Source organism: Sapajus apella, unplaced genomic scaffold (genome assembly GCF_009761245.1).
Source record: "Sapajus apella isolate SASKATOON/1434 unplaced genomic scaffold, GSC_monkey_1.0 scaffold79, whole genome shotgun sequence".
Classification (NCBI taxonomy): Eukaryota; Metazoa; Chordata; class Mammalia; order Primates; family Cebidae; genus Sapajus; species Sapajus apella.
The window spans coordinates 1,210,020-1,235,593 of NW_022437019.1; the positions used below are offsets into that span (position 1 = coordinate 1,210,020).

At 46.2% G+C, this 25,574-nt stretch overlaps 1 protein-coding gene across 2 annotated transcripts in view; it reads left to right on the plus strand.

The window, feature by feature from the left end:
- The first annotated feature begins 1,834 nt into the window (after positions 1–1,834).
- Positions 1,835–25,574, plus strand: part of SLIT3 (slit guidance ligand 3) — a 627,018-nt gene continuing 603,278 nt past the window's right edge. The window contains exon 1 of one of the 2 annotated variants that reach the window (XM_032252688.1): positions 1,835–2,455. In XM_032252688.1, coding sequence (XP_032108579.1) covers positions 2,259–2,455 — 197 coding nt within the window. In that variant the 5' untranslated portion in view covers positions 1,835–2,258. Of the gene's footprint in view, positions 2,456–2,529; positions 3,383–25,574 lie in introns of those variants that run through there. The other variant, XM_032252689.1, reaches the window with a different exon arrangement.

The following is a 25,574-nucleotide window of genomic DNA, read 5'->3' on the forward strand; positions in this document are numbered from 1 at the left end:
CCCTTGCCCGGTTCTCTCATCTGCCTCAGTCCTGGTACTAAATTGGTTCAAGGTTTGGAGGAAAGCTTCAGAGGAAAGGGGGAAAAGGATGTTTAGAGTTCTTAAATGTTGAAGTCACCCTGAGGACCGTAGCATAGGCCCTTGCCAGCCACCAGGGGGCGATGACAACAGCATCTGTACAGATAGCCTTTCCCAAGAAAACAGCAGTAAATTGCACCTAATGTATTTATGAATGATGAAGGGACGAGAGAAAGAGATAGAGAGAGAGAGAGAGAGCAACTGGGACTCTAGTGTGTGTGTGAGAGCGTGTGCATATGTGTGTGTGTGTGTGTGTGTGTGTGTGTGTGTGTGTGTGTGCGCGCGCGCGCGCAAGCGCGCGGAACTGGGTGCCCGAAGCTAAACCTTTGAAAATCTGCTAAGTATAATAAAATAAAATCTGCAACTCTACTATATATTCACAGGATGTGGTCAAGTAGTTGAAAGTTTCCTTGAAGGAAAACGAGGTAGAATAAATCAGAATAGCATTCCTATGAAAGAAAAGGGAAGAGCTCTCAGGAGTATAGCTGTTGTCACTGTGTGAGTATGTGTGTGTGCATGCAAGCATGCATGTGCACGTGTGTGTCATTGCAGGTATATACATGGGTGTGTGTGAGCCTGAGTATGTGAAAGTGTGTATGTGGCTATGAATATGTAGGGGTGTGTGTGTGTGTGTGCGCGCGCGCAGGGCTCATTCAGAGCTTCTCAGTGTGAGGGTATCTCAAGGAAATCTGGGCAACAGTTCCTGCAGTTCCTGCCCTTTCCTTTCAAACAAACAAACAAAATCATTCCTACGAGTATTTATGGAGCCTCTAATGCACACGCCCCTCCCCACTGGCATCTGGAAAAGCTCAGACCTAGCCAATTTAAAGCGGGCACTGGAAGAAAGAAGGCGCTGGGGACAGAAGGGATGTCTTGGCTTCGAATGACTTTTACAAAAACCCGTTCTCCTCTGTGATGCTCCAAACAACCCAGGGAGGTGAGACGACAGGACTGTGGCCCCTGATTTGAGAAAACGAAGGCTCAGAGATGACACAACTGGCCCATAGTCACTCAGTTAGGAAGCAGAAACCCAAGGATGGAACAAGGCATTGTCAATCCAGGGGTCCAAGTCCCTGTCATCAGTACTTTCAGCAGCCCACCAAGCGTTGGGTTTGCACAACGCAGGGCAAGTTTCCGGGTAAGGTTTGCCAGCAGTGACCTCAACAACATGGACCACCGTGTGTGTGTGTGTGTGTGTGTGTGTGTGTGTGTGTGTGTGTGTTAGCTGTGGAGTACACTGGTGTCAACCAAGGCTCTTCAGGAAAAATTATGGATCTTTGCCATGAGTGCTGTAGGGAAGTGGCTTCGTGGGTGACAGTGCCATGGTTTGGCGTCCTAGCAGCTGTGGCCCTCCAGCAAGTCGCTTCACTTCTCTGAGCTTTGTTTTCAGACGCCCCCTTGGTAGATCGTGGACTTAAGTAAAACATATGAGTAGAGTGCTCAGCTCAGAGCAAGAATTTAAAAAACAAAAGTGTCAAGAGCCTTATCAGTCCTTGGCTCCTAACAGTGAATAAGTTTCAGTGTTTCTTTCCCGGGGCCCTGCTGGCCAAGCCCCTTTCCTTCCCTGGTTCCTTCTCTCTCGCTCCTCTCCTGCCTCCTCCCTCCCGGCTCTGGGTCGCTCCAGCAAAGTTCCCAACTTAGTCGACATGACGCGCGGCGCAGCCAATGGGAGGCGGAGTTGGCGTTTTTTTGGGGGGGAGCGGGGGTGGGAGGGGTGGGCCCCGCGTCTCCGGTGTCTGCCCTGCTCAGTGAATGGAGAGAGCGAGCGCCGGCCAGCTCACCCGGCCGCCCTGTGCCCCAGCCGCCGCCGCCACCGCGCGCCCTAGCCCAGCCCCAAGCCAGACCTCCCCGGGCGCCACGCCCCACTGCGCTTGCCCCAGATCCCCAACCCGGCCCGCGGGCCATCGGGGCCAGGGGGCGCTCCGCACCTGGGCACTCCCAGCGATGCGCAGCGGGGCAGCGCCGGCCCCACCGATGGAGCTGCTGCTGCTGCCGCCGCTGCCGCCCGGCGCTCACCGCTCCGCCCGCGCCCCGTGCGCCTGAACGCCGAGCTCGCCCCTCCTCCGCGCCAACTCCGCCGCCCGCTCCCCAGGCCGCCCGCGCTCCCCGCGCGCCTCCTCGGGCTTCACGCGTCTTGCCCCGCAGAGGCAGACTCCTCCGGGAGCGGGGCCCTGCACACCATGGCCCCCGGGCGGACAGGGGTCGGCGCCGCCTTGCGCGCCCGCCTGGCGCTGGCCTTGGCTCTGGCGAGCGTCCTGAGCGGGCCCCCAGCCGTTGCCTGCCCCACCAAGTGTACCTGCTCCGCCGCCAGCGTGGACTGCCACGGGCTGGGCCTCCGCGCGGTTCCTCGGGGCATCCCCCGCAACGCCGAGCGCCTGTGAGTACCCCTGCCCCACCCCACGCGGGCCACCCACCTGGGTCCCACAGAGGGGGCCCCCAGGCGCCAGATCCGTCCTTTCCCCTCGGCCTCCCTGGATGTAGTCTCCATTCTCATCCCTTCTCAGATACGATCTCTCCCTCTCGGAGCTGGGGATCTGTAGGCTTGGTCAGATCGGGAAAGAGAGGTCTTGAAGCCCTCCGCGAAGGGCAAAGAGCAGTACCTCTCCAGAGGTAAGGGCTCCAGACGCAGGGCCGGCTGACAGCTTCTAGGGAGTAGCTGGCGGGAGGTGAGGGGAGGCAAGAACACTGCAGCCTTGCGGTCTTAGGGTGAGGGCCAGGGGTCTGTGCTTATTAAAAAAGGGGGCAGGCGAAGGAGAAAGCTGTATGATGATGGGGCGTCAAGGCGAGGAGTCGGGAGAGAGGGCCCAAGACTGTTGACCCGCTTGGAGATCAGAATGGGCCAGCCGCTCTCTGGCTGCCCTTGCAAGGAAAGTTGAGTGTGGGTGAAGGTTTAACTTCTGAGGAACTGGACAGATTCAGAGTGGGTGCTCGCAAAACCCGCTCCACCTGGAGCGCAGCCTGGGAGATGCCAAGTTGCAGACCCGGGTGAATTTTTTATGGCTCGGTTCTAAATACCTCCTCGAACGGGGCTGGGCCGGAGAATGGAAATGCTGACAACCCTTCAAATGAGACCCAGCGTTATAATCTTACAAACCGCACTCAGCCTCGGATCCTGGGCTTGGCAGCGAGTGGCGAGGCGCTTGGAGAATGGGGTGGATTGACCTTCGTTTTAGCCCCAATTGTGCAACCAAATATTTACTTTTCATATGTCAACGTTTTGGAAACGTTTATCATTTTGATCCTCGGACCAGATTCAAAACTTGGACTCTGGGGTGGGCTCCTATTCCTCTGCAGTTGGGGTGGGGTAAGGGAGTGGGGAAGAAACGGTGGAGTGGGTGGGAGCCTTACTGGGAACCCAGCCGAGAAGTGGGTGAGGGTTTGCTCTATTGTGGTAGACTCCCTCCGTGTCTTGCTCTCCCTGTTTCCCCCTTCCTCATGTGCCTTAGGGGTAGGTGCCTGGATCTTCCACTCTCTTCTTGACTTCAGGCTACAAGAGTATTAATGACAAGCATTGTCCTGGAGTGTGTTATTCCTGTTAGTCACCTCCTATCACCCCACCTCGTCTTCTCTTCCACGTCTTTATGCCTCTCTGGGTGGAGACTCAACAGAACTGTCTTCCTTATTTCTGGTGCTCTCTTCTTCCTTTGGCTCAAAACTTTTTTTTCCCTCAAGTGCAATGATTGTTCTGTTGAGTTGAACTACACAATCCTAAAGGGTGAGAGCAGAATCTTCATTAACACATGTCAAAAACCAGGCTTGGAAGTGTAAAACGACTTGCCCAAGAAAACACAGCAAGTTGATGGCAATAAAAGGGCCAGAATCCAGTTTTTCACACCTTAATTCAGTTATTATGTTAATCCAGAGCAGTGAAAAACTTGTTTTAGTGGTATTTTTAGATACCTATAACTTGTAAACTAAGTTCCCCTCCTCCTCACACCAGTGCTAGCCACATGAGTTAGTGAAATAATAACTATAGCTAACGTTTGATAAATGCTTTTCATTCCTTGATTTGTGTATATGTATTATCTTATTGAATCTCTACAATAACCTTATTAGTTACATAGGCAATGCTTATTACTCCATTTTACAGTTAAGCCATCTTGTCATTTACTCAAGGTCATGCAGTGAGTGAATTATTTGAATCCAAGCCTGACTGGCTCCTAAGCCCACAGCCTTATCGCTCCCCTGGTCATCCGTGGAACAAGGGTCAGTTTGGGCCATGACCTATAAACTAACAGTCCTGGGAGGGTTCTGGCTGGGCTTGGATCTTAGAATAGGCTGCTGTTGCTTCTGCTTCTGTCATACCCTGCAAATGTTCAGCTCATTTTGATGCTAGGTCTGCTGCTTGGGGTCTTGAAACTACTTCTTCCTCATCTTCAAAATCGTGCTGCCTGTTTGGGAAACCAAGAAGAGTAAACCCTCTCCTCCTGGTATGTAGGAAGTTTCCCAAAGCTGTAGGAACAGCACCCACGCCAGCATGTCACCCAGTCATCTCCCTTCAGAGATCTGTGCAGCTCAGGGAAGCCCATCAGCTCCAGAAGCAATGGTGTGGAGACTGGAGTCCTGGTGGTCTCCATAGGCCCCCTGCTGCAGTCACGGCCTGTGTCTTTAACCAGCAATGGCAGAGCAGGAGCTGCTTTGATATCCCTGGTCTCATCTGCCTCAGTTGTGGTCACTGGTGCCACTTTGGCTAAGGCGCATGGGGGTGCTGCAATGGTATCTCATTCTAGTCCCCTTCCTCCCTGGGAATGGGGGACAGCGTTTAGGAACAAGCTGGGTCAGGTTCACTGCAGGGTTTCAGGGCAGCCCCCCAACAGTCTTTCACCACCAATGTCCTTCACCAACCCCGTCTCTCAGCCAACTCAGATGTCACGTTTCAATTCTGAAAACTCTTGGGGGATATTTGGCATTTTTATGCTCTGCCAAGGATTTCTTCAGAGAGGAATCACTCATTTATTCCTGCCTTCATTCATTCAACAAACATTATTTGAGGCTGGGTGCAATGGCACTTTGGGAGGCCGAGGTGAGAGGATCGCTTGAGCCTAGGAGTTTGAGAACAAACATGACTTGAACCTCTACTGCATTCCAGAAACTGTATATAGAATCATTGCATATACAGAAGAAAACCAGCCCTTCAACGTAAGGAATGTAAGCAAAAGATAGAAGAAGGAAACTTGCTTTGGTGAGCCTTTTGAACTCCCCAGGGCTCATGTTGCCATGGGGCACGTTTTGTCAGCACTGTCATCAGATGCTCAGGACTGTCCTAAAATCCAATTTTCTGATCTCAAATGTTTAAATTGTGTTTTAAAACAAAGAAACAGCATTTTCTCCATTCTCCATTCTTGATACTCTGCCTCCCAAAAAGCCTTTGATGAAGGGATTTGTGTGTGTGTGTGTGTCTTTGTATATTGTTTCTCTGGATGCTTTTGACTTCTGAAACCTTGTGTTATGACATTAAGGAAAACCGGAGTGGGGATAACGTGCTCCCCATTGGGGCTTTGCTTCAGGCCTGGAATGGGGCCTGAACTGTTCATAATGAAGCCAGAATCAGAGTCGGGGGTCTGTGTTCCAGGATCTTCTCTGTAACGTCAGCACATCAGGCAGAAAAAGAAACTCTGTCTTTTATAAACTACTGACAATTTTTCCCCCTCCATGAGGAGGTGACACCCACAAGAAAGCTAAATAAATGCAGAGAAGAATTCAGTGTAATTTATTATCCATGCAGCAAAGATAGAGGACGAGAGGAGAGGAAGTGAATGGTGGTGCCTGAAACCAAACATTTACCATGGAGCACAGAGTAAACAGATGTTGCACTTACCCTTCTGACTACAAAAGGAGCCCACAGATGTCATTCTTCTCCAACCACAATCTCAGCCTGGAAAAAGAGGAGGCAGATGAAAATGAACTCTCACGTGGGGCCACTTCTCCCCATGCTGCCGTCCTGCCTAGAGGCAGGCAGAGGCCCACTTCTCCCTGCAGTGAGGGGTGGCCTGAACAGTGGAGTGGGGGCAAGAGTGGACATATTTGGTTTTTCACTTGGCTCTGGAACATGCTGGAGACTGCTGTATTTAAATAAACATTTCCTGTTTGCGAAGGAGAACGGGCGAAAGGCTGAAACGTGAGAATGTGGTAACTTAATTTTCTCCATCACTCCAGATGACGGCTAGCTTTGCTGGTGGTTGGGTCCAATAAAAACCGACACCATGTCATAGGCTTTCCCTCACTTGACCACAGAAGTCCTGAGGTCAAGTGGGAGACTTTCCAAGATGCTCAACAGCCAAGCCCTGCGTCCGGGCACTTCTAGCCCTCAGGGCCAGTCCTTAGAGGACAGGGACAAGCCAGTGAATCATGGGACCTCTCTGGGTCAACGATGGTGATGTGGCCTTTTAGGGAAACACAGTGCCCTCCTGGACAGACTAAGGAGCAGCTGAGTGGACCTGTATACCCTCCAGGGTGCTGTGCAACTCTGAACAGATTGCATTACCTCTCTGGGCCTCATTTTTGTGAAAGTAGAATCCTTGTATAGCCTTAGTGGTTTTCTTAGTGGTTACAGTCCACTGGGGGAACTGTCAGGATCCACTTCCCTGGTGTCTAGAACACTGCCTGGCACACAGTAGGTTTTCAGCAAATATGCATTCAATAAAGGAAGAATGCGCCTCAAAAAGACAAGTCCTTCTTTAGTTCTTACAAGTGAAAGATGGACCATTATAGATTTGCATTTTGGCTTATGACTAAGGGCTCCTTACTAGTCACCTATGACATGAGTTATTAAGAGTATCTAAAATTTGGATTTTATGAACTAAAATCTATTGGCTTACTAGAGTTACCAAGGACTCCTGTTGAGTGATCTACTCTGGAGTCTGGTTGCCAGGCGTTGCTTAGCGACCCTGCAAAACTCCTACTGTGCACAGGCCCATGAAAAGAGCTGGAAATCCTGAGCACTTAAACCATAGGACTTTCTAATCAGGAACTCATCAGCATCATCCTGAGCGCTCTGTGGGTTTTGATTGCTGCTCTTCTTGTATTAATTGATAAGTTCTGTTTTTGTTGATCATCTGGATTTTCTGTTATTTCTGCATTTTTGCCATTTTGTTTGTTATGTTGTTTTCTCTCCAGTGTTGTTTGTTGTCACAGAGTTCTGTCTCCCCTGGAAAGTGAGAAGGAATACAGCTAGTGCTCGACTTATGACCACGATTGGTTCCGACAGACCGGTCGTAACACGATTTGGTCGTAAGTTGAGTAGGCTATATGCACGCGGAGATGGTAGTGCTGCCGGAAGCTGGCCCGCACTGTCATATGCCCAGCTGGGCAACGTTTGCGCTGCCAGATGCAGAGCAGTCGTGGCTAGCGATTGTGGCCGTAAAGTTGAATGGTCGTAAGTTGCATAGGTCGTAAATCGATCAATACCTCTAGCGAGTTGCCGCTGTAGGATCTCTTGCCTTGGCAATGTGGGCTGTGGCAAGAAGGTCCCGACCCCTAAGCATTGTGGTTAGGGCAGGCGCTCTGGAGTCAGAGGGCTCTGGGTGTGAATTGCAGCTCAGTTACATCCTTGCTGTTGCACTGTGGGCGTGTTACACTATTGCTGCGGACCGCAATGTGTTTGATTCTTTTGTACCTTATTTCTACACCTGTGATACCAGGATGATAAGCTCACTGTCTTCATGGGGATGTTGTGAATATAGCCTGAGGCAGTCCCTGTAAGTGCTCAGCATGGTGCCTACCATGTTGTTCGCTCATTGCTGTGATTGTTTATCCCTCTATGATTTCCTAACTGTAAAGTATGTATAATGAATCTTCCCCATTGGGGGGATTAAATGAAATAATATACAGGGAGTGCTTAACACAGTACAGTCATATGCTACATAAAATGATGTTTTGGTCAGCAGTGGACAACAGAGAGGACAGTGTTCTCATAAGATTGAAATGGAGACGAAGAATCCCTCTTGCCTAGTGACATTGTAGCTTTTGTAATATCACAGTGCAATCACTTTATTTTTAATACATTTCATGTCACCTAAGTGTGTAGTGTTGATCCAGTCCACAGTAGTGTACCGTAACGTCCTAGGCCTTCACATTCGCTCAACACTCACTCACCGACTCACCCAGAGCAACTCCCAGTGCTGCAAGCTTTATTTCTGATAAATGCCCTATGCAGATGTACCATTTTTGCTCTTTTATACCATTCTTTGATTGCACCTTTTCTATGTTTAGGTAGGTTTTAAAAACACTCATACTTACCATTATGTCACAGTGGCTTTACGGTTTTCGGTAGAGTAACATGCTGTGCAGGTTGGGAGCCTAGGAGCAATAGGCTGTCCCACATAGCCTAGGTGTGTCGTAGGGTATGCCATCTGGGCTTGTGTGAGTGCACTCCAAGAGGTTTGCGCATTGACGAAATCGCCTAATGATGAGTTTCTTAGAACTCATCCCCATCGTCAAGTGATATGTGACTGCACCTGGCACCTAGGAGCCCTCCCCAAACTATTCACGTTACTGACCGTGGCTGTTGTTTTTATCTCTTCATCTCAGGCCCTGTCCGGCTGGAAGATTTGAGATGCCCACCCTAAATTTGCTCCAACCCAAAGCCCTGGGGAGGCAAGTTCCTTGCCTGCTTGTGGGTTGTACCCAATTCCCTCCTGGCTAGGCAATTCCTTTTCTCTCTCTGCTCTTGGTTCTGCCCCTACAGCAAAGCCCAGTTTGGCCTCTGTTCCATAAAAAGGGGATTACTGTTAAAGTGGTTTATATCTTTTCCATAGATTTGTTGCTTTGTGGTATATCTAAATAAGGAATGCATTTTATTTGTTTATTTTTGGGGGGTGGGTTTTCCTGGGGAAGTTTTGGCCCTGACTTTTCTTTTTCAATGCTCATTCCTTCGGTCTTTCCCTAAATGCCTCCTTTTACTGACTTCTCATGTCTGCCTCTATTACTGCTTTTACTTGAAACAGCTGTATTTATTAGCAGGCTCCACCCTCATTATGTAAGGTGGTCTTAACCCTTTTTAGAACTGCTGAAAAGAAAGGAAAAACAAGGGATGGAGGTGTTCCCAGAGAGTTCTTCTGGACCACTGCTAACCCCAAGCAGAATGGCTGTAGAGGGTGCCCCGGCACTGCGCTGAGCTCCCAGGGCTCTCCACTCTTCATTGTTCCCCATCCTTAAATTTAAAGCAGCGCTGCCCAGGTTGGATGCTCATGATGGGAACCCTCTACCTCTCAGCTCTGTAGGCCTGGACCGTGCTCTGTAGCTATTACTGCTGGCCTGTCAAGAGGCTAACTTTTCTCCTCCACTCTCTGTGGTCTTCATAGTTGTGTTGTCAGTACCATGTTTGATACAGTGAAACCCTAGAAAGAACTGGCCAAGAAGAACATGATTAGAGTCTTCCATACTGAGTGGACACAGAAGGTGAGAAAATGTGGCACTAGAGCCAGACTCCGGGGCTCAAATCCTGGTTCTGTCACCTACTGGCTGGCTGGACCTCAGTTTTTCCATTTGCAAAATGGGAATAATAATAATACTCCCTTCAAAGGATGCTGTATTAATCCACATAGGCTGCCTGGAATTAAGGGCACCCTCCAACAATGTTCCTGTCATTATTATGATCAAAAGTCCTACTGAGTGTAGACCTCATATCAGAGCATGATCAGAATGAAGCTTCATTAAGAGAAATGGATCGTCGGGGTTGAAAGAGGTCCTTTGTCCAAGTTCCAACCACATGAAGATTGGTCTTCCATCAGCACAATTTAGAAGAAGGTGGTCAGTTAGCCTCCTTTGCTTAATTAAATCTAGTGATTGGGAGATCAGTTCTTCCTAAAGCAATTTATTCCATTAAAAAAAAAACAAAAAACAGTCCTAATGAGAAAGTTTTCTTTGTGTGGGGGTTGGACTTATTTCTCATTGATTGTCATTACCCAGAGCAAGTTTAATCTTTTTTCCAAATGATAGGTTTATGAAAGCCTTATTGCTGTGGTGTTTCTCATCACCCATTTACCCGAGTCTCCTTACATTTTTACAAATGCCTCAACTATTCTGTATGTGGTACAGTTTGGGCATAGGCCTTGTCCTCTATCCCTAGTTCTTTTCCTCTAAATAGGTTCCAGTCTTCTTTGACTGCATTAGTTAGAAGGAGACTTTCCACCCACTCACTGTTTTGACTTCTATCAGCCAGCACATTCAAAGGAACCTTTTCTCTTTGGCCAGTGATAGCGTCAGGTGGGCTCAATTTGGCCAGGCTGTCTGGCATCCCTGTATCTCCCCAGCCTTCCCTGTGGTTAGCTTGCTGTCTCCCCTCCTAGCCTTGTGCATTTGACTTTTTGGAGTCTAAATGCAACACTTTGCATTTATCCTAATTAACTTTTGGCAAATCATTTCATTTCATCAGCTTTTCAGGAGCATTTTCTATTTCGATTTCCTCATCTAGCAATTAACTACTCCTTTCCCCATCTCCCACTATTTATTTCCTCTGCAATTTTAATGAGCTTGCCCTATGGATCTTTATCCAAGTTGTCAATATAATCAGCAGAGTTCTCTGTGCATTTTTTTCAAAATCTTTCTACAATCTGGCGTGTGGATTACATAAATATATTGCCCCGTTCTTTCTGGCTGGGATGGAAAAAAAATGTTAAGGTCTTCTTGGCTTGTAGCATCTTCTTTCCCTGGGGTTCTGTTGGTTCATATTCTCTCTGGAATAATTTCCTATTAATGCTTAATTCTTCAGCTTGCTACATTTTCTCTAAGCTCTTGGTTTCTCATGGAACTTTCCATCATGACTTTAGCTTCACTTCTGTCCTTTTAGGCTAGTACCACAAGTCCCTCCAGCACAGGATGTGAGGCGTGTATGTGTGTGTATGTTGTATGTATATGTATATATGTGTTATTCTTGCCTGGTAAAAATTTTAGCCTGGGGGATTGAGCCTTTCTGCCAATAGCAGAGCTCAGGTAGCTACAGGTTTTAAACACAGCAATTTCCCTTAGCATCTTGGGTACCCATCGGCATAGGGCACATTTTCTGGAGTAGTTCTGGGGACGGATATGATGGAGGATGGAGCATAAGGGACTGAGGCCTACAGGGTCCCCAAGCCTCTGTAAACAACAACAACAACGACGATCATCACCACGACAATAGCTGGCATTTCTTCGGCGATTCTTTGTGCCTGGTACTGCTCTTACACTTCACATGCGTGAACTCATTTCCTATTTGAACAGCTATGTGAAGTAGGCAGGAGTACTGTCTCCATTGTACAGATGTGGAAACTACATCAGAGAGGCGAAATGACATCCCCAGTCAGGAACAGGAGAGGGTTCATCCAGTCAGACTGGTCTCTGAGGCTGCACTCCAACTCCCGGTCCTGTCATTCCTTCCAGAAGCTTTCAAGGCAGTCTCCTTTTCTGTCTTCCAAACTCAATTCTCAAATAAAAACAAGAAGAAAAACGCGATGAGTTCAGCTTAAACCACTGAGCTCCTGTTTGATGCAAAGCATTGAGAGGAACGTCAAGGATGTGATCTGGACACCTGGCAAAACAGACGAAATAGGCGGCCTTGGTATTGGAGCTTGAAGGCTGATAGGGGCCCCATATATAGAAATGGGAACAAGGTACAGAGTCACAGAAATTCATGACTAGATGGGCCTGAGCATAACATAAAATGATGGGAGCTGCACTTTGGGAATGTTTAGAACAGAATGAACAGAATCCACATCTTAGGAAAAGATCTCCATGGTATGTGTCCACTGACTGTTTCTTAAATTTTGGGTTTGAGGGTATACAGCCTCCAAGAATAGTTCTGAGTAGTATTTCCCCCCTCAAGTATCTACTCAAATGTTGACAGACATCTTCCTTTGCAGTTAGATGCCCCCCTTGCTTTCTCTTAGCCAGGATCTCTGGGCTCCTCCTGCCCTGGCATCAGGCCCTGCCCGAACAGGATGTACATAAGATGAATCCTGGCTGGAGTGGAGTGTGACTGCACTTATCACGGCCATATCACCGCTTGTGTGGGCCCAGACTCCTCTTCTCTTGTCCTAACTGCCAACCTGGCTCCTGACCCCTGATTCACTCTGTACCTCGGCAGCAGTGTATCTTGTGGCTCCTGAAAGTCTTCCAGCACACTTAACCACCCACCTTGCCTCCCTCTTGAGTTTTTCTACCTCTCTAGCTTGTCTGTTACCAGGCATACCCATCCTTTGCCCTAGTGCATGCCTTACTGTGTGCCCTAGTGTGTGCCCTAGTGTGTACCCTAGCACATGCCCTAATGTATGCCCTAGTGCGTGCCCTAGTGTATTCCCTAGTGTATACCCCATGTAAGCCCTAGCATGTGCCCTAGTGTATGCCCTAGCCTATGCCCTAGAGTATGCCCTAGTGTATGCCCTGGCATATGCCATAGCATATGCCCTAGTGTGTGCCATAGCATATGCCCTAATGTGTGCCCTAGTATATGCCCTAGCGTGTGCCCTAGCATATGCCCTAGCGTGTGCCCTAGCATATGCCCTAGCGTGTGCCCTAGCATATGCCCTAGCGTGTGCCCTAGCATATGCCCTAGCGTGTGCCCTAGCATATGCCCTAGCGTGTGCCCTAGAATATGCCCTAGCGTGTGCCCTAGCGTGTGCCCTAGCGTGTGCCCTAGCGTGTGCCCTAGCGTATGCCCTAGCGTATGCCCTGGCACATGCCCTAGTATATGTTCTAGCATATATCCTAGTGTGTGCCCTAGCCTGTGCCCTAGTGTATGCCCTAGTGTGTGCCCTAGCGTATACCCTAGTGTGTGCTCTAGTGTTTGCCCTGATGTATGTTCTAGCATATGCCCTAGTGTGTGCCCTAGTGAGTGCCCTGACTCAGGTACATCTGCATGCTGTGGATTCCATGATTCTCTTGTAATCTGAGGTTTATGACTTGACCATAGAATTGTGCATCTTTGCATCTCTCTGAGCCTTACTTGCTCCTGGCTCCTGCCTTAATCCTTCTAGCTTGGCTTCTTGCCCTCTGTTAGCTCTCCACAGCCTTGGTATTGAATTTGGACTGTCACCATCAGAGCCCCAGGTCTGGAGATTGGATTTCATGGCCTGAACCTTCACCGGAGGCTGGAGACTTGCAACAAACTCAGAGCTCTGCCCTGGAAACAGCCTCAGACTTCATCTTCATGGGCATCTGAAATTTTTTGTCATGTCCAGGGTAGCATATAAAGGTGCCCCAGGGCTGGGTTCTATAAATGATGAATTACTTAGATGTACTCCTGAACTCCCTGTACCCCAAATAGGACAGATCATTTTGTAATTAAAAAGCACAGCAATGATGATCTCATGGGAGAGCTGTCCTGCTCAGAAATGTGTTGCAGAAATTTCTGGACTATCTAGCATTTTGCTGACATTCTTGCTTTCCTCTCCTTCTCTGCTGGGCTCTAGAATATAGGTACAAAGTGTTCCGTGTATGGGGATTCTAAGTGGAATTAGTGGGAAGCCAGTGGGGAGTATAATCTGGATATAAGCCAAAATGAGTAGAAAGACCTAAGCTGAATCCTGGTTTCTGTCACTTTCTAACTGCCCGGCCTGTCTGAGTACCTCTGCAGTCTCTATTGCCTCATCTATAACCTTTAGAATGGGAGAAATAACACTCATCTCAGGGGGCTGATGCAAGGCTTAAATGAGATCAGATGTCTCCAAATGCCTTCTAAATTTAGTGCTATGTGAATACCTTAATGAGTCCACCCACAATATCTGAATTGAACCACTAAATCCTGTATCTGGAAGATGATCAGGGTATATTTTAGAAGCTTTTATTTACAGATGAAGAAACTCGGGGAGCTCCAAACCCTTGCTCAGATTCACCCAAGTCTTCAAACTCTTGTTCTAGTTTCTTTTTCCATTTAACACGATGCATCTTTTACAGATTAAAATATAACCTCACACCAGCCATGTCAGCAGCTTAACCAGGTGGAGCTTAGAGGACTGGGTAATTAATAAGTGACAGTGTCCAAGACAGTAGGACCAAATAAGGGAATCCATGAAGGATGGAGTCATTTAAAGGAGCCATTTATTGAGTGTCTACCACAATGAATAAAGCAAGTGAAATGTTCTCATAACTAGAACAGCTCAAACTAACTTCAGAGTTAATCTAGACTGTCTCTCCCTCCAAATGACCGACAAGGCAAAGGCTACCAGGCTAGGTTCAGAGCGGGGAGATTTATGGGTTGGGGGAAATGCTAGAACCATGAAGGATGTAACACCAAACCCTCAGGAATCATTGATGAAAGCAAGTCCCCCTCATCCCTTTTAGTGGGTACAAATATGTAGAAAGCCTCACACATCATAAAAAAATAGTACAAGTGGAATTAAAAAAAACTCATGGGGAATATATTAATCTGAGAACAATTGTATCTGAGAAAGCATTCAAGTATGCCTCTGCAGCTAGCTGGCAAACAGCACAAGTTCTGCATTTTATTAGAGTCCTAACTCTGCGTAGAACCCTGACCTTATTTGAGAAGCAATTCATAAACACTGACACACAGCACAGCAGCATTTGAGGCCATGAGGAGTTATAGGGCCTTCTTTGGGGGGTCAGCTTCCCTTCCCCTCCTGGGCTGCAAGGGACCCCTAGGACATTGTTTCCCTGATGTAGTAATATCTTTATTTTTCTCTCTTAGTTTTAACTCAGTAGAAGGAATTTTCCTAGGGGAAAATGAAGGAGGGGAATTTGGAATAAAATTTATGCCTTGGGCAGGTTTGCCTAAGCATGGGGTAGGCGATGGGGAAGACCCCATTCTGGGGGAAAGGGTCTAAGAACTTTCACTTGGCCAGAGGAATTTCTTTTTGGAGATCTCACCTGGTGCCTGGCGACCTATGCTGTGGCTGTGTCAGAGGGGGATTCTCAGGCAGCATTCACCCAGTCCTTTGGAATGCAAGGCTTGTGGCTTGCAACCACCCTGAGAAACACGTCCACCACATCCCCTCCTGCTAGAAGCTGGCACCTCCGTTTCCATCTGCTGCCAGCGTACAAGTTCTGAATTTGTGCCATAGAACTTGGTTCTGTTCCTCCCCCTCTTGTTGCCTTCCCTAGCCAAGAGATTTTCAGGCTTTTGAGGTATCTCTGGAGATCATCTGGTCCACTCCCTCCCCACTGATCTCAGCCCGTCTCCAGAGGGAAATGCATTAGAAAAGTCTCCAGAGAGGACCTCAGCTCTCTGGTGTGGTCTGCCCTTGTGAAAAGGTGCCTTCATTTCTGCCTCATCCTGTGCAAAGATCATGCAGAACCATGAGAAGCCTCTGCCAATCTGAGAAGCTAGGGAGACAGAGGAGGGACCACATCTAGTACAAAAAAAAAAAAAGAAAGGAATAATGTGGAAGCAGAGGGGAGAGGCAGCAGATGGGTGATTCAGGATGGCAGAGCATATCCTGAGGCCTCTCAGCACCAAGGCTGCAGCTTATTTAGAGTCTAGAAAGGGAAGATCCCAGCTGAAGAAAACGGCAAGGGAAGGAACGCTGGGAACCAGGACTGGAGCAGGAATCCAAAATTGGGAAGGCCAGTTGCTTCATGGGCGCTTTTAAAGACTCTAGTTCCCCACCAACACCCCTCCCCTTCTAATTGCTTCATAGCACAAGATGGTAACCAATCTGCTCTGTTTACTCTGTTTAGGCGTACATTTTAGTACTTTCTGAAACGTCTCCCATAAGCTTCTCCCTGCCGTGTGCCCTCCTTGTACATTCTAGAAATTTTGCAAAGACTTAAGTCTCCTCTGGGTTCTTTCCTGACTGGAGCTGCATGCTGATTCAAGCCATATTCAGCCAGGAAGCTCTCTTCCCGTCTTTAAAACAAGAAACATCTTCTTCCAAGAAGACTGCACTACAGTTTTCTTTGTCTGTGTTGCTAATGAACAAAGAGGCCCCGTTGCAAAACAGCATTTCATGAGCAGAGCAGGGCTGATAGCACCTCTTGCCAAATGTGACTGTGTGTAGTTGTGCGGGGGGGAAATAGCTTTGTCAAGAGGAGGGCCGAGGGAGGCAGCTCTGGGGAATTTTTAGCAACTGCAGCATGGTGTAGTGGAAAGAATGCTTGCCTGGGAATTTGGAGACCTGGCTGTGCCTCTGACACACCGTGTGACCTTGGACAAGTCATTTGACCTCTCTGGGCCTCAGTTTCCTGATCTTTAAAGGGGATGAGGGAAGTAGACTGGATGATCTCCAAGGATCCTTTCAGCCCTATGCATCCTCACCTCTGAGGGCTGGGATTTGGGGTTTAGACCTGAGCCAATATCTGTCCAACCCAAGAGACTTTCTAGAGGCAAAAGAGAGGCCAGGACAGCTGCTTCGGGGAGTGGCTGGTCCTTGATTAAGGCTCAAATAATTAGCTCAGCTCCACAGTAAGCCTTCTGAAATTAGAAAGAAAAAGATGTTTAGTTTAAAAAATAGCAGTTGGTGTTTCTGAAAACTGGCTTGGGGCTTTGTAGGTTTTATTCGAAGACATAATTTTGCTTCCTCTATAGTACAGCAGTTTAGATTATCGATGCTTTGATGTCAGAGTTAGTATGACCTGGGTTTGAATGCCATTAGTAGCTAAGTAATATTGGGCATGGTGTTTAATAGTAACCTGCTTCCCTGGCTTACTGGGAGGATCAAATGAGGTAATATATGTCAAGCTTAGAAGACAGTGTCTGGTATTAAATAATCACTCAAAAAGCCATTATTATGGCCATATTTTGCTGCTTAACAAACCATCCCAAAACGTAGTATTCTAAAGTGACAACCATTTTATCATGCTCAGTGATTCTGTAGGTCAGTAGAGATGGCTTCTTTCTGCACCATACCGTCTGAGGCCTCATCTGCAGAGTCTGGAATGACCAGGGGAGATTTGAATATCTGAGTGCTAGAATCACCAGCAGGCTGTTCACTCACAGGTCTGGCACCTAGGCTGGGATGACGTGAAGGCTGAGCTCAGCTGGGACTACTGACCAGGGTGTTTACACATATGACCTCTATATGGCTTGAGCTTCCTCGCAAAATGGTGGCCTCTGAATAATCTAACTTCTTACATGGTTGCTCCACACTTCCCATACTCTGAGAATAGGTGTGCAGCAACTCAAAAGTAGCATGGCTTTTTATGAATGAGCCTTAAAAGCAACGTAGTACCCCTTCTGCTCTGCTCTGTTGCTTTGAATAGTACAAGCTTGTCCAGATCCAAGGGTAGGGGCCATCTCTCCATAGAAGAAGTCTCTCAGAAGTTGCAGCTATGTTTTAAAACCTCCACAGCCATATAGTTATCATCATTTTTCTGTACCATATAATCTAATCTCTTAAGTAGACAAAAATTTCCTTGAGGGCAGGAGATGTACATTTCTCTATAGAAGTTTAGTATAATGCTTGTGAAAATGAGACAAAAATCAGCATATTTTCAAAAATCAAATTGAGTTGGATAGGCAGCAGGTTTGGTTGAAAGACCAGGAGCTTTAGCACCAAAGAGATCTGGTTTCAAAAATCTGTATTCAGGGCCAGAGGCAGTGGCTCACACCTGTAATCTCAGCACTTGGGAAGCTGAGGCGGGAGGATCACTTGAGCCTATGAGTTTGACATCTACCTAAGTCACACAGTGAGACCCCATTTCCACAAAATATAAAGATAAAAAAAATTAGCCTGGCATGGTAGTGCACACCTGTGGTGCTAGCTAGTCAGGAGGCTGAGGTGGGAAGGATCACTTGAGCCCAGGAGGTAAATCTGCAGTGAGCCATGATTGCACCACTGCACTCTATCCTTGGTGACAGAGTGTGACCTTTATGAATTGGACAATGATTCATTTATTGCTAATAATTCACAATGGCTTCATTTTTCGAATTTCTGCATGGTGGTGCCTAGGTCTGGGAAGATACTCATATGGGATAGAGAACTAGCCCTTTGGAAAGGAGCCCAGGGTCCCAGGGAAACTGCCTGGGACAGTGCTCTATTTTGGCACATCCACAGCTGAGTTTGAATTATCTCTGTTGGCTTCTGACCCTAGAGATCCCCTGGCTTCCTCTAGTTATCATCGTTTTGCTCAGAGGTTCACATCTTCTTTCCTCACCGGATAGATCCTGTCCCTTGCTGCTGTGTAACTGTGGGCAAACATGTTAGCTCTTACCTTGTGCGGTTTTTTTTTAAGCATTGTATTACTGGCTCAAATTTAGCAAACTGTACTATCCTTGTCTTTGCGGTGTCAAACCAGGTCACTGGGCTTCACTTTCTGGGGTAGTTCCTGGGACCCGAAGCTCTCTTAGGAATCATTGACTGTGAGCTTCTCCTTTTTTCCCTAAGACCTCCCAGGAGCCCTAACCTTACCTCTTCTGTTTTTTAAGAGTCTAAATAATCTGAAAGAAGGCATTTACCTTGTCTTTAGAAAAAGGCACAAACCTCACAACATTTGCAAATGATTTTGAGGCCATTCCATGGCCACGTCTCCAGTGACATATTTCTTCTGAATGATCCTTATCTGTCTTAGTGATTTTGATTGGATGGACCTCTGGATTTTCGCTGAGTTTTACTTTGGAATCATCATGTAGTTGTGAAATTGTCATAAGTCCCTCAGTCACCTCCACTGTAGTAGACATGTGTTTTTTTCTGGCTGCCTAGGACTTGTTCACTCTCTCTTCCTAGCAGCAGCCTTTCTTTCATTATTGACATGTCGTCTTCTGCATCTATGGGATACAATCTGGTAGATTTTTGATCAGGGTCTTGGCCTCTCCCTGTCAAGGCTAAGTTTATGACCCAAGTCAGGTCAATTGGATCCTTTCTTTCTGGAATTGGAATCTTGACCAGAGGAACAAAGAGATTGGACATAATGGTTTTTCATTTCATCTAAGCACCTTCAAAAGCGTAGAACAGACTATGCCTACTTCCCTACCCACCCCACCCCCTACCAACCCCAGACCTGTTCTTAAAATGCTCATTGAATCCAGGAATTTCTGATAGCTTTCTAGAGAATTCCCTTTCACTCAAGTTCACAAGATTGCGACCAAATTTCCAAGTAAATGAGAAAGCCACAGACGACAAACTTCTGGGGAGAAAATGGCACAGTGAGAAAGATTATGCATGGCCTTTGGAGAAAGGCAGACCCGGTTTGAATCACAGTTTCACCATTCACCAGCTGGGTGCCCTTAGGCAAGTTCATTTTTCCCTTAGGATGTCAGCATCATTGTAAAATAAGGATAATGAGTCCTGAAGCCCTGGTTCTCAAACTTGCCTGCATATTGCAATCACCTGGGGAGACTTAAAAAATTACTGATGCCCAGGCCGGTCCCCAGAGAGTGTGACTTAATGATTTGGGGGTGCTTTTTGGATGTTGGGATTTCATAAACCTTGCAGGTGTTTCTGATGTACAGCAGTATTTGAGAAAATTGACCTCAAGAAATTCTTCAAATTATAGGGAAGAATAAATGAGGTAAGATATGTAAAACATTCAGCATAATGTAAGAATGATAAAAGTCACTCTGTTCTCCTTTCCTGTCCTTTCTTAGGGTGAATGAGAATCGTTTGCGGTTGCTTCTAGCACAGTTTCCTTTGTTTGGAGTAGTCATAGCAATGCATGACAACCACGATGCAATATAACCTCACTTATTTATCCCATTATAGGTGAAGGACAGTCATACATGTAGCCAGAATTATAGAATATACAAAAATGTGATTACTTTCACATCCCTGGAATAACTAGGGCAAGTTCAACAATCCTTTGTGAGAACGTTCTATGGAGTAACTGCTTTAATGGAGAGACAAAATTGATTTATAATTACCATGGCAACAGCAAAATGGAGTGATGTCTTCCCGAGGGACCTCGACCAGGACCCAGGAGAATTTTCTCCCAGGTTTGCCCTGCAACTTGCTGAGTGACCTTGGCTCAGATGGTTCATCTCCTAGGGCCACAGTTTCCCCAGAGCCTATTTTCTGACTTACGCAGCTTCAACAGATTTTTTGAGAGAAATATATCGAGGTGACAATTGTTAAGACAATGATGAGAAGAGGCTGTAGGAGGCAGAATGAAAGCAAGGCCTTGAGCCTCACAGAGGAGATAATTATAGATGCTGGTTCTCCCACCTGCCGGCTTCTCCCATAGCTAACAAAACCTATCCAAGTCTCTATCTTCAAAAAGTTCCTTCTGTAGAGAGGATGCAAAGGGAAACTTCCACGTAGCTCAGGCTTTCTCACTTCAGTACTACTGACATGCTGGGTTGGATGTTTTTGTTTGGTGGGCTGTCCTTCTCATTATAAGATATTTAGCAACATTTCTGACCTCTGCTTCTTAGATTCCAGTTGTACCCTTGTTTCATAACAACCCAAAAATGTTTCCAGACACTGCCAAATGTCCCCTGGGGGAAAAAATTACCTCCGGTTAAGAAACACTGGCTAGCCCAATGTCAATGAAGTATGCTTAAGTTAATAAAGCCATGTAACTGTGTGCACACAGTGTTTAATCTTAGTGCCCTCAGAAATTTTTGCAGATGTCCGTGGAGCAGATGGCTGTCAGGAATCTTTACATCCATTGTTACAAATGGGGGTTCTGAGTTACAGAGAAGTTTAATAGTAACAGTAATAATGACCAATACTATTGGCTCAGGTAATTTTTTATGTCAACTTCCCCCCACCATTTATAATAAGATTAGGTGAATACATATAAAAATCTATTTCTAGCTTCTTTTCTAAAATAAAATCTGGCAACAGAAGCTCAGCTCTGCTCTATGGCAGTAATTGACTGGCTTTTAGATAAGGTGTGTCTCCATTCCACTGCAGTCCCCACCACTCCCTATTGTGACCCCAACGCTGAGACAGTATGTCAGCTGCCATTTGACATCATGTTGATTTTCTTTTGCTTGATCCAGCTTTGCTCATTGATCTCATCTGTCCAGTTCTTCTTGGCTATTGTATTCGCGGCTCCTTTCTTAAAACCACACTGTGTTGTATATGTTACTGTTCTCGTTTTAAAAATAGGAAAATGGAGGCTCAACAAAGGAAAAGCTGTTGCCCAAAGTCACACAGCAAGTCATCAGCAAAACTGGGAGGGAGACAGATCTGAGCTTTCCACCTGGCCAGCACAGCCCTGCCCGGCATCACAGAGTAGCCGCTGGTCGAGTCTCCCTGTATACCGTGACACTTCAGCCAGATCTTCTGCACCTTAGGGTTTCCTTGAAGAACCAAATCTCAGTGTCCCTTTTGCTCACCAGGAAACCCACATGCCACCAGAATGGCAAGAGTGTCCTCTTAGTATAGCTTCCCAGACTGCATTTTTCCTGTGTCTATGCCACTCATTGGGCTGTGGCCAAGGGCTGCTCACACACTCCCACGTAGCCGAGGGGCCAGCTGGTGTGTGTGCTTCTGCCTAAGACGAGGCCGCTTGCCTGTGGGGAGGATGTGATTGCTTTAGGAAATTAAGTGGGAGTGATTAATTAGGAAATGTACTGAGGATGCTGGAAAGAAATAGCAGAAAAGAAAAAAAAATTGGAACCCTTAATACCGAAAGCTTCTTGCCACATGGCTAAGGATACTGTGCTCAGTGGGACGAAAGCATTTGATCCTGTTATTTCTGATGCTGCTGCTTTGATATCACCTCCTTGCATGAGGATTTTGGAAGGAACCACAAAGTCAGCTGGTCCAACCTCTCCTTATTGAATGGCAAATGAAAGCACAAGGAGACCCCCAGCGGAAGCTGGGCAGCTTACAAGAAACAGCAGGACTCGGGACTCAGAAAGACCTGAGTTTGAATTCCTGATGCATCCTTGCTAGATGTATAATCCTGGGCAAATCTCCGAGTCTCAGGCTTCTCACTGTGAAATGAAGGTAGCATTGATGATTGCCAAGGGTTTTTGCAAGGAATTAGTGAACAAAAGCAAGTGTGATGACTGCTAATAAGTAACATGTGCCAGGCCCAGTTTTAGCACTTTGTGTTTTCTTAATTCTTACTGCCATTCTGTGAGGTTGGTACTATTATTAGTTCATTTTACGGATAAGGAACAAAGGCACTAGAGGATACATTATTTACTCCATGTCTCGAAGCTCATAAGTGGCAGAGTCAAGGTTCCCATGCAATCCGATCCTAGGGTCCACCTTGTTAACCACTAAGCATTCTGCCTCTTGTGCATATTGTTTAATTTATAGGTAACATTATAAGATGAATAAAATATGACATGTATGATATACTTTATATATAGCTTATTAAATTATTATTTACATACTATGTTAGGTTGAACCCTGTGGAATTGGCATTTTTGTTGTTAGAAAAGGTGGAATAGTAGTAATTTCAGAGTGTTCATCCTAATATGTAATATACGTTAAGTCACAGAAATTCCTCTTTCTCTTCCTTTTCTGTATGTATGCATACAGATTCAGCTAGTTCCTAACTCAGAACCTCAGTTTCCTCCTCCATAAAATGGGGCTAACACTGCCCAACACAAGGTGCTGCTCTTCCATGCGGATGAGACAGGATATGGGGAAAGCACCTAGCCCTGACTACTAAGTCGCATCTCTTGTTACCCTACACACACCTGCAGGACCCTGCTATTTGATACTCCTTTCCTCACCACCCTTCACTCACACTGGGTTTTTGGTTAGAGGGTCTCCATGTCCAATAAAGCTTTTAAGTTACACACAGGTAAAGTATTGGGCCTAGAAGCTGTATTTTTATTCCATGGGACTTTGATATTTTCAATATGCTTCAGTCTAACACAAAGCTTTCTGTCAAGCCAAGCCAAATGCTGCTGTCTTCCATACATATAAGAATTGTGGTGCTGCCAACATGAAATACCACCTGGCCTAGCCTCATGGCTCATTCCTCCTGGATTTTCTCCCAGGCTACAACCCCCTGTAGCATGCATTCTTGGCCTGTCCATCAACCCTCTCTTTGGAAACTTTAACCAACTCTAGTTTCGTCTGTGGGTTTTAATACAGTGAAAATTCTCTGAGACCCCTCGAGGTGTGGGTTCTGGACCTTGCAGGAGAGGCTGGTGGTGATGGCTCTGCTCTCTCCCCAAACCCCTTGCCAAAATGAACTTTGAGGGATGGGCAGCCCATGTGAAGAAACATGGCTGAGGGGTTCCTTGCCTCAGACCTTGGCTCTGTACCTGGAAGATAATGAAGGAAATGAAGCAATGATTCTGCCCTCTCATTCTGGAGCCACTCTGTTTTCCCACGGATCTTGAGGGGGTCAGAGGAAGTAGCAGAAGAAGGGTTTTCTTTGGGTCTGTGCATTAATACTGGAGCGTTATAATAACAATAAAATCTAACTTTTACTGAGACCTCACAGTATTCCAGGCACTGTGCTAAGTACCTTTATTAATTCGTTTTAGTACTTACAAGAATAGGATTAGGTCCAAGTTAAGGCACAGGGAGGATGAATAGTTTTTCCATGAATCCACATATGGCAAGAGGCAGAACTGTAATTCAGGCCAGTCTGTTTAGCTCACTGCTTTGGTTTCCTAGTCACAACACTCTATAGCTTATCTTTCTTTTCAGGTGTTACCAAGTGGGCTTCCTGATTCTAAAGCAGCAGATTTCACTGATTTTCAGGCATGGGAACAATGCAGGAAGATGGTACAGATGGTCCCTGGAGGAAAGGCCTCTATTTGTCATCTCAGTTGCTGCCTGGGTCTCTTCTGTGTAGCTGGGCTTTCTTATGGGAGTTCCAAATCCTATCAACAGGGGATTCAGGGAAAAGTTCAGCAGGACATCAGAGCTAAAGAAATATTACAATATTATAGACAGGAGAGACCATTTATTTATTCAACAAAGCTGTATTCCATGCACTCGTGCCTACCTTGTGCAGTGGTGAACGAGCCACTTCTTATCTCACCAATTTACTCTTACAACAGACAGGCTCCTCACATCTATTGTGAAGGCTATAGTCAAAAACAAAACAGAACCCAGAGAGTAACAGGTATAATTGGAAATTGGATCCCTCCTACATTGCTGGTGAAATGTAAAATGGTGCAGCTGCTGTGGAAAACAGTAAGGCAGTTTCTTAACATAATATTACCATAGGATCTGGCAATTCCACTCTTAAGTATATACCCAAAAGAATTGAAAGCAGGTACTCGAACAGAGACTTCTATGTCAACTTTCATTGCAGCGTTATTCACAATAGCCAAACTGTGGAAGCCACCCAAGTATCTACGAACAGATGAATGGATAAACAAAATGTGGTATATACATACAATGGAATATTATTCAACCTTAAAAAGGAATAAGGCTCTGATACATGCAACAACACGGATGAACATTGAGAACATTGTGCTGGCTGCTTGTGGTGGGTCATGCCTGTAATCCCAGCACTTTTGGAGGCCAAGGCAGGCAGATTGCTGGAGCCCAAGAGTTCGAGACCAGCCTGGGCAACATGGGACCTGCCTGAAACCCTGTCTGTACAAAAATACAAAACTTAGCTGGACATAGTGGTGCATACCTGTAGTTCCAGCTACCCAGGGAGCTCAGGTGGGAAGATCACCTGAGCCCAGGAGGTAGAGGCTGCAATGAGCCATGATCATGCCACTGCATTCCAGCCTGGGTGACAGAGTGAGACCCTGTCTCGAAAGAAAAAAAAAAGAAGAAGAAAAATGAAGAAAAGAAAAAAAGAGAAAAGATGATGCTAAGTAAAATCACCCAAACACAAAAGGATATTACATGATTTGACTTATATGAAATATCCAGCATATTTCCAGAATAGGCAAATTTATAAAGACAGAAAGTAGATTAAAGGTTATGATGTGTTGGGGAGGAGAGAATAGGGAGTTAGGGTTTAATGAGTACAGAGTTCCTGTTTGGGGTAATGAAAAAGTTTTGGAAATATGTAAATGGTGATGGTTGCACAACATTGTGAATGTACTTAATGCCACTAAACTGTGCACTTAAAAATGGTTAAAATGGCAAAATTTATATGATGTAAATTTTACCACAATTTAAAAAATCTCGTCACAAGAGAAACAAAAAGCCTGCTTTAAAAAGAAGGAAAATTACAGAAATTCTTTTCTCATTCACCTCAGCCCCTAGACCTTATGTGTAGCACATAGCCCAGCCTATAGTAGATGCACATTTCTGTCTTTGCCAAGCCAAACTGGGAACACAGTCATTCTATTTGTAGTTGAAAATGGCACTGAGGCTGTTGAGTGTAAATTTTACTACCATGGCAACTGTGGAACGCAAAGATGATAAACATGAACATGAAGTAATATTCCTGGCAGGTGGGGTCAGCTGGAAATAACATGTCTCCTTGCAGGTAAATGCAAGATTTGAGGGATGGTGAATTGTTATAATTGTTACAAAATCTCAGAATCCCAACCAGGAAGTGTCCTCTTTGTTCCAATGGAGGGCATCCCGGTGGCTCTTTGGACTAGCTGAACCAAAGAGGATAGAGGATGAAGTCCAAATTGGTAATGGACTCCAGGAATCTTTGTTAGCAGCCCTCAGAAGAAAATGGGAGGCCAGCCACACTTTTCTCCACTTATCAACGACACAGTTCAAATTGTTAGGAAGAGACATTACGGGTCTGTAGGTCTCCTTGGCTGTGAGCAGAGTCACAGC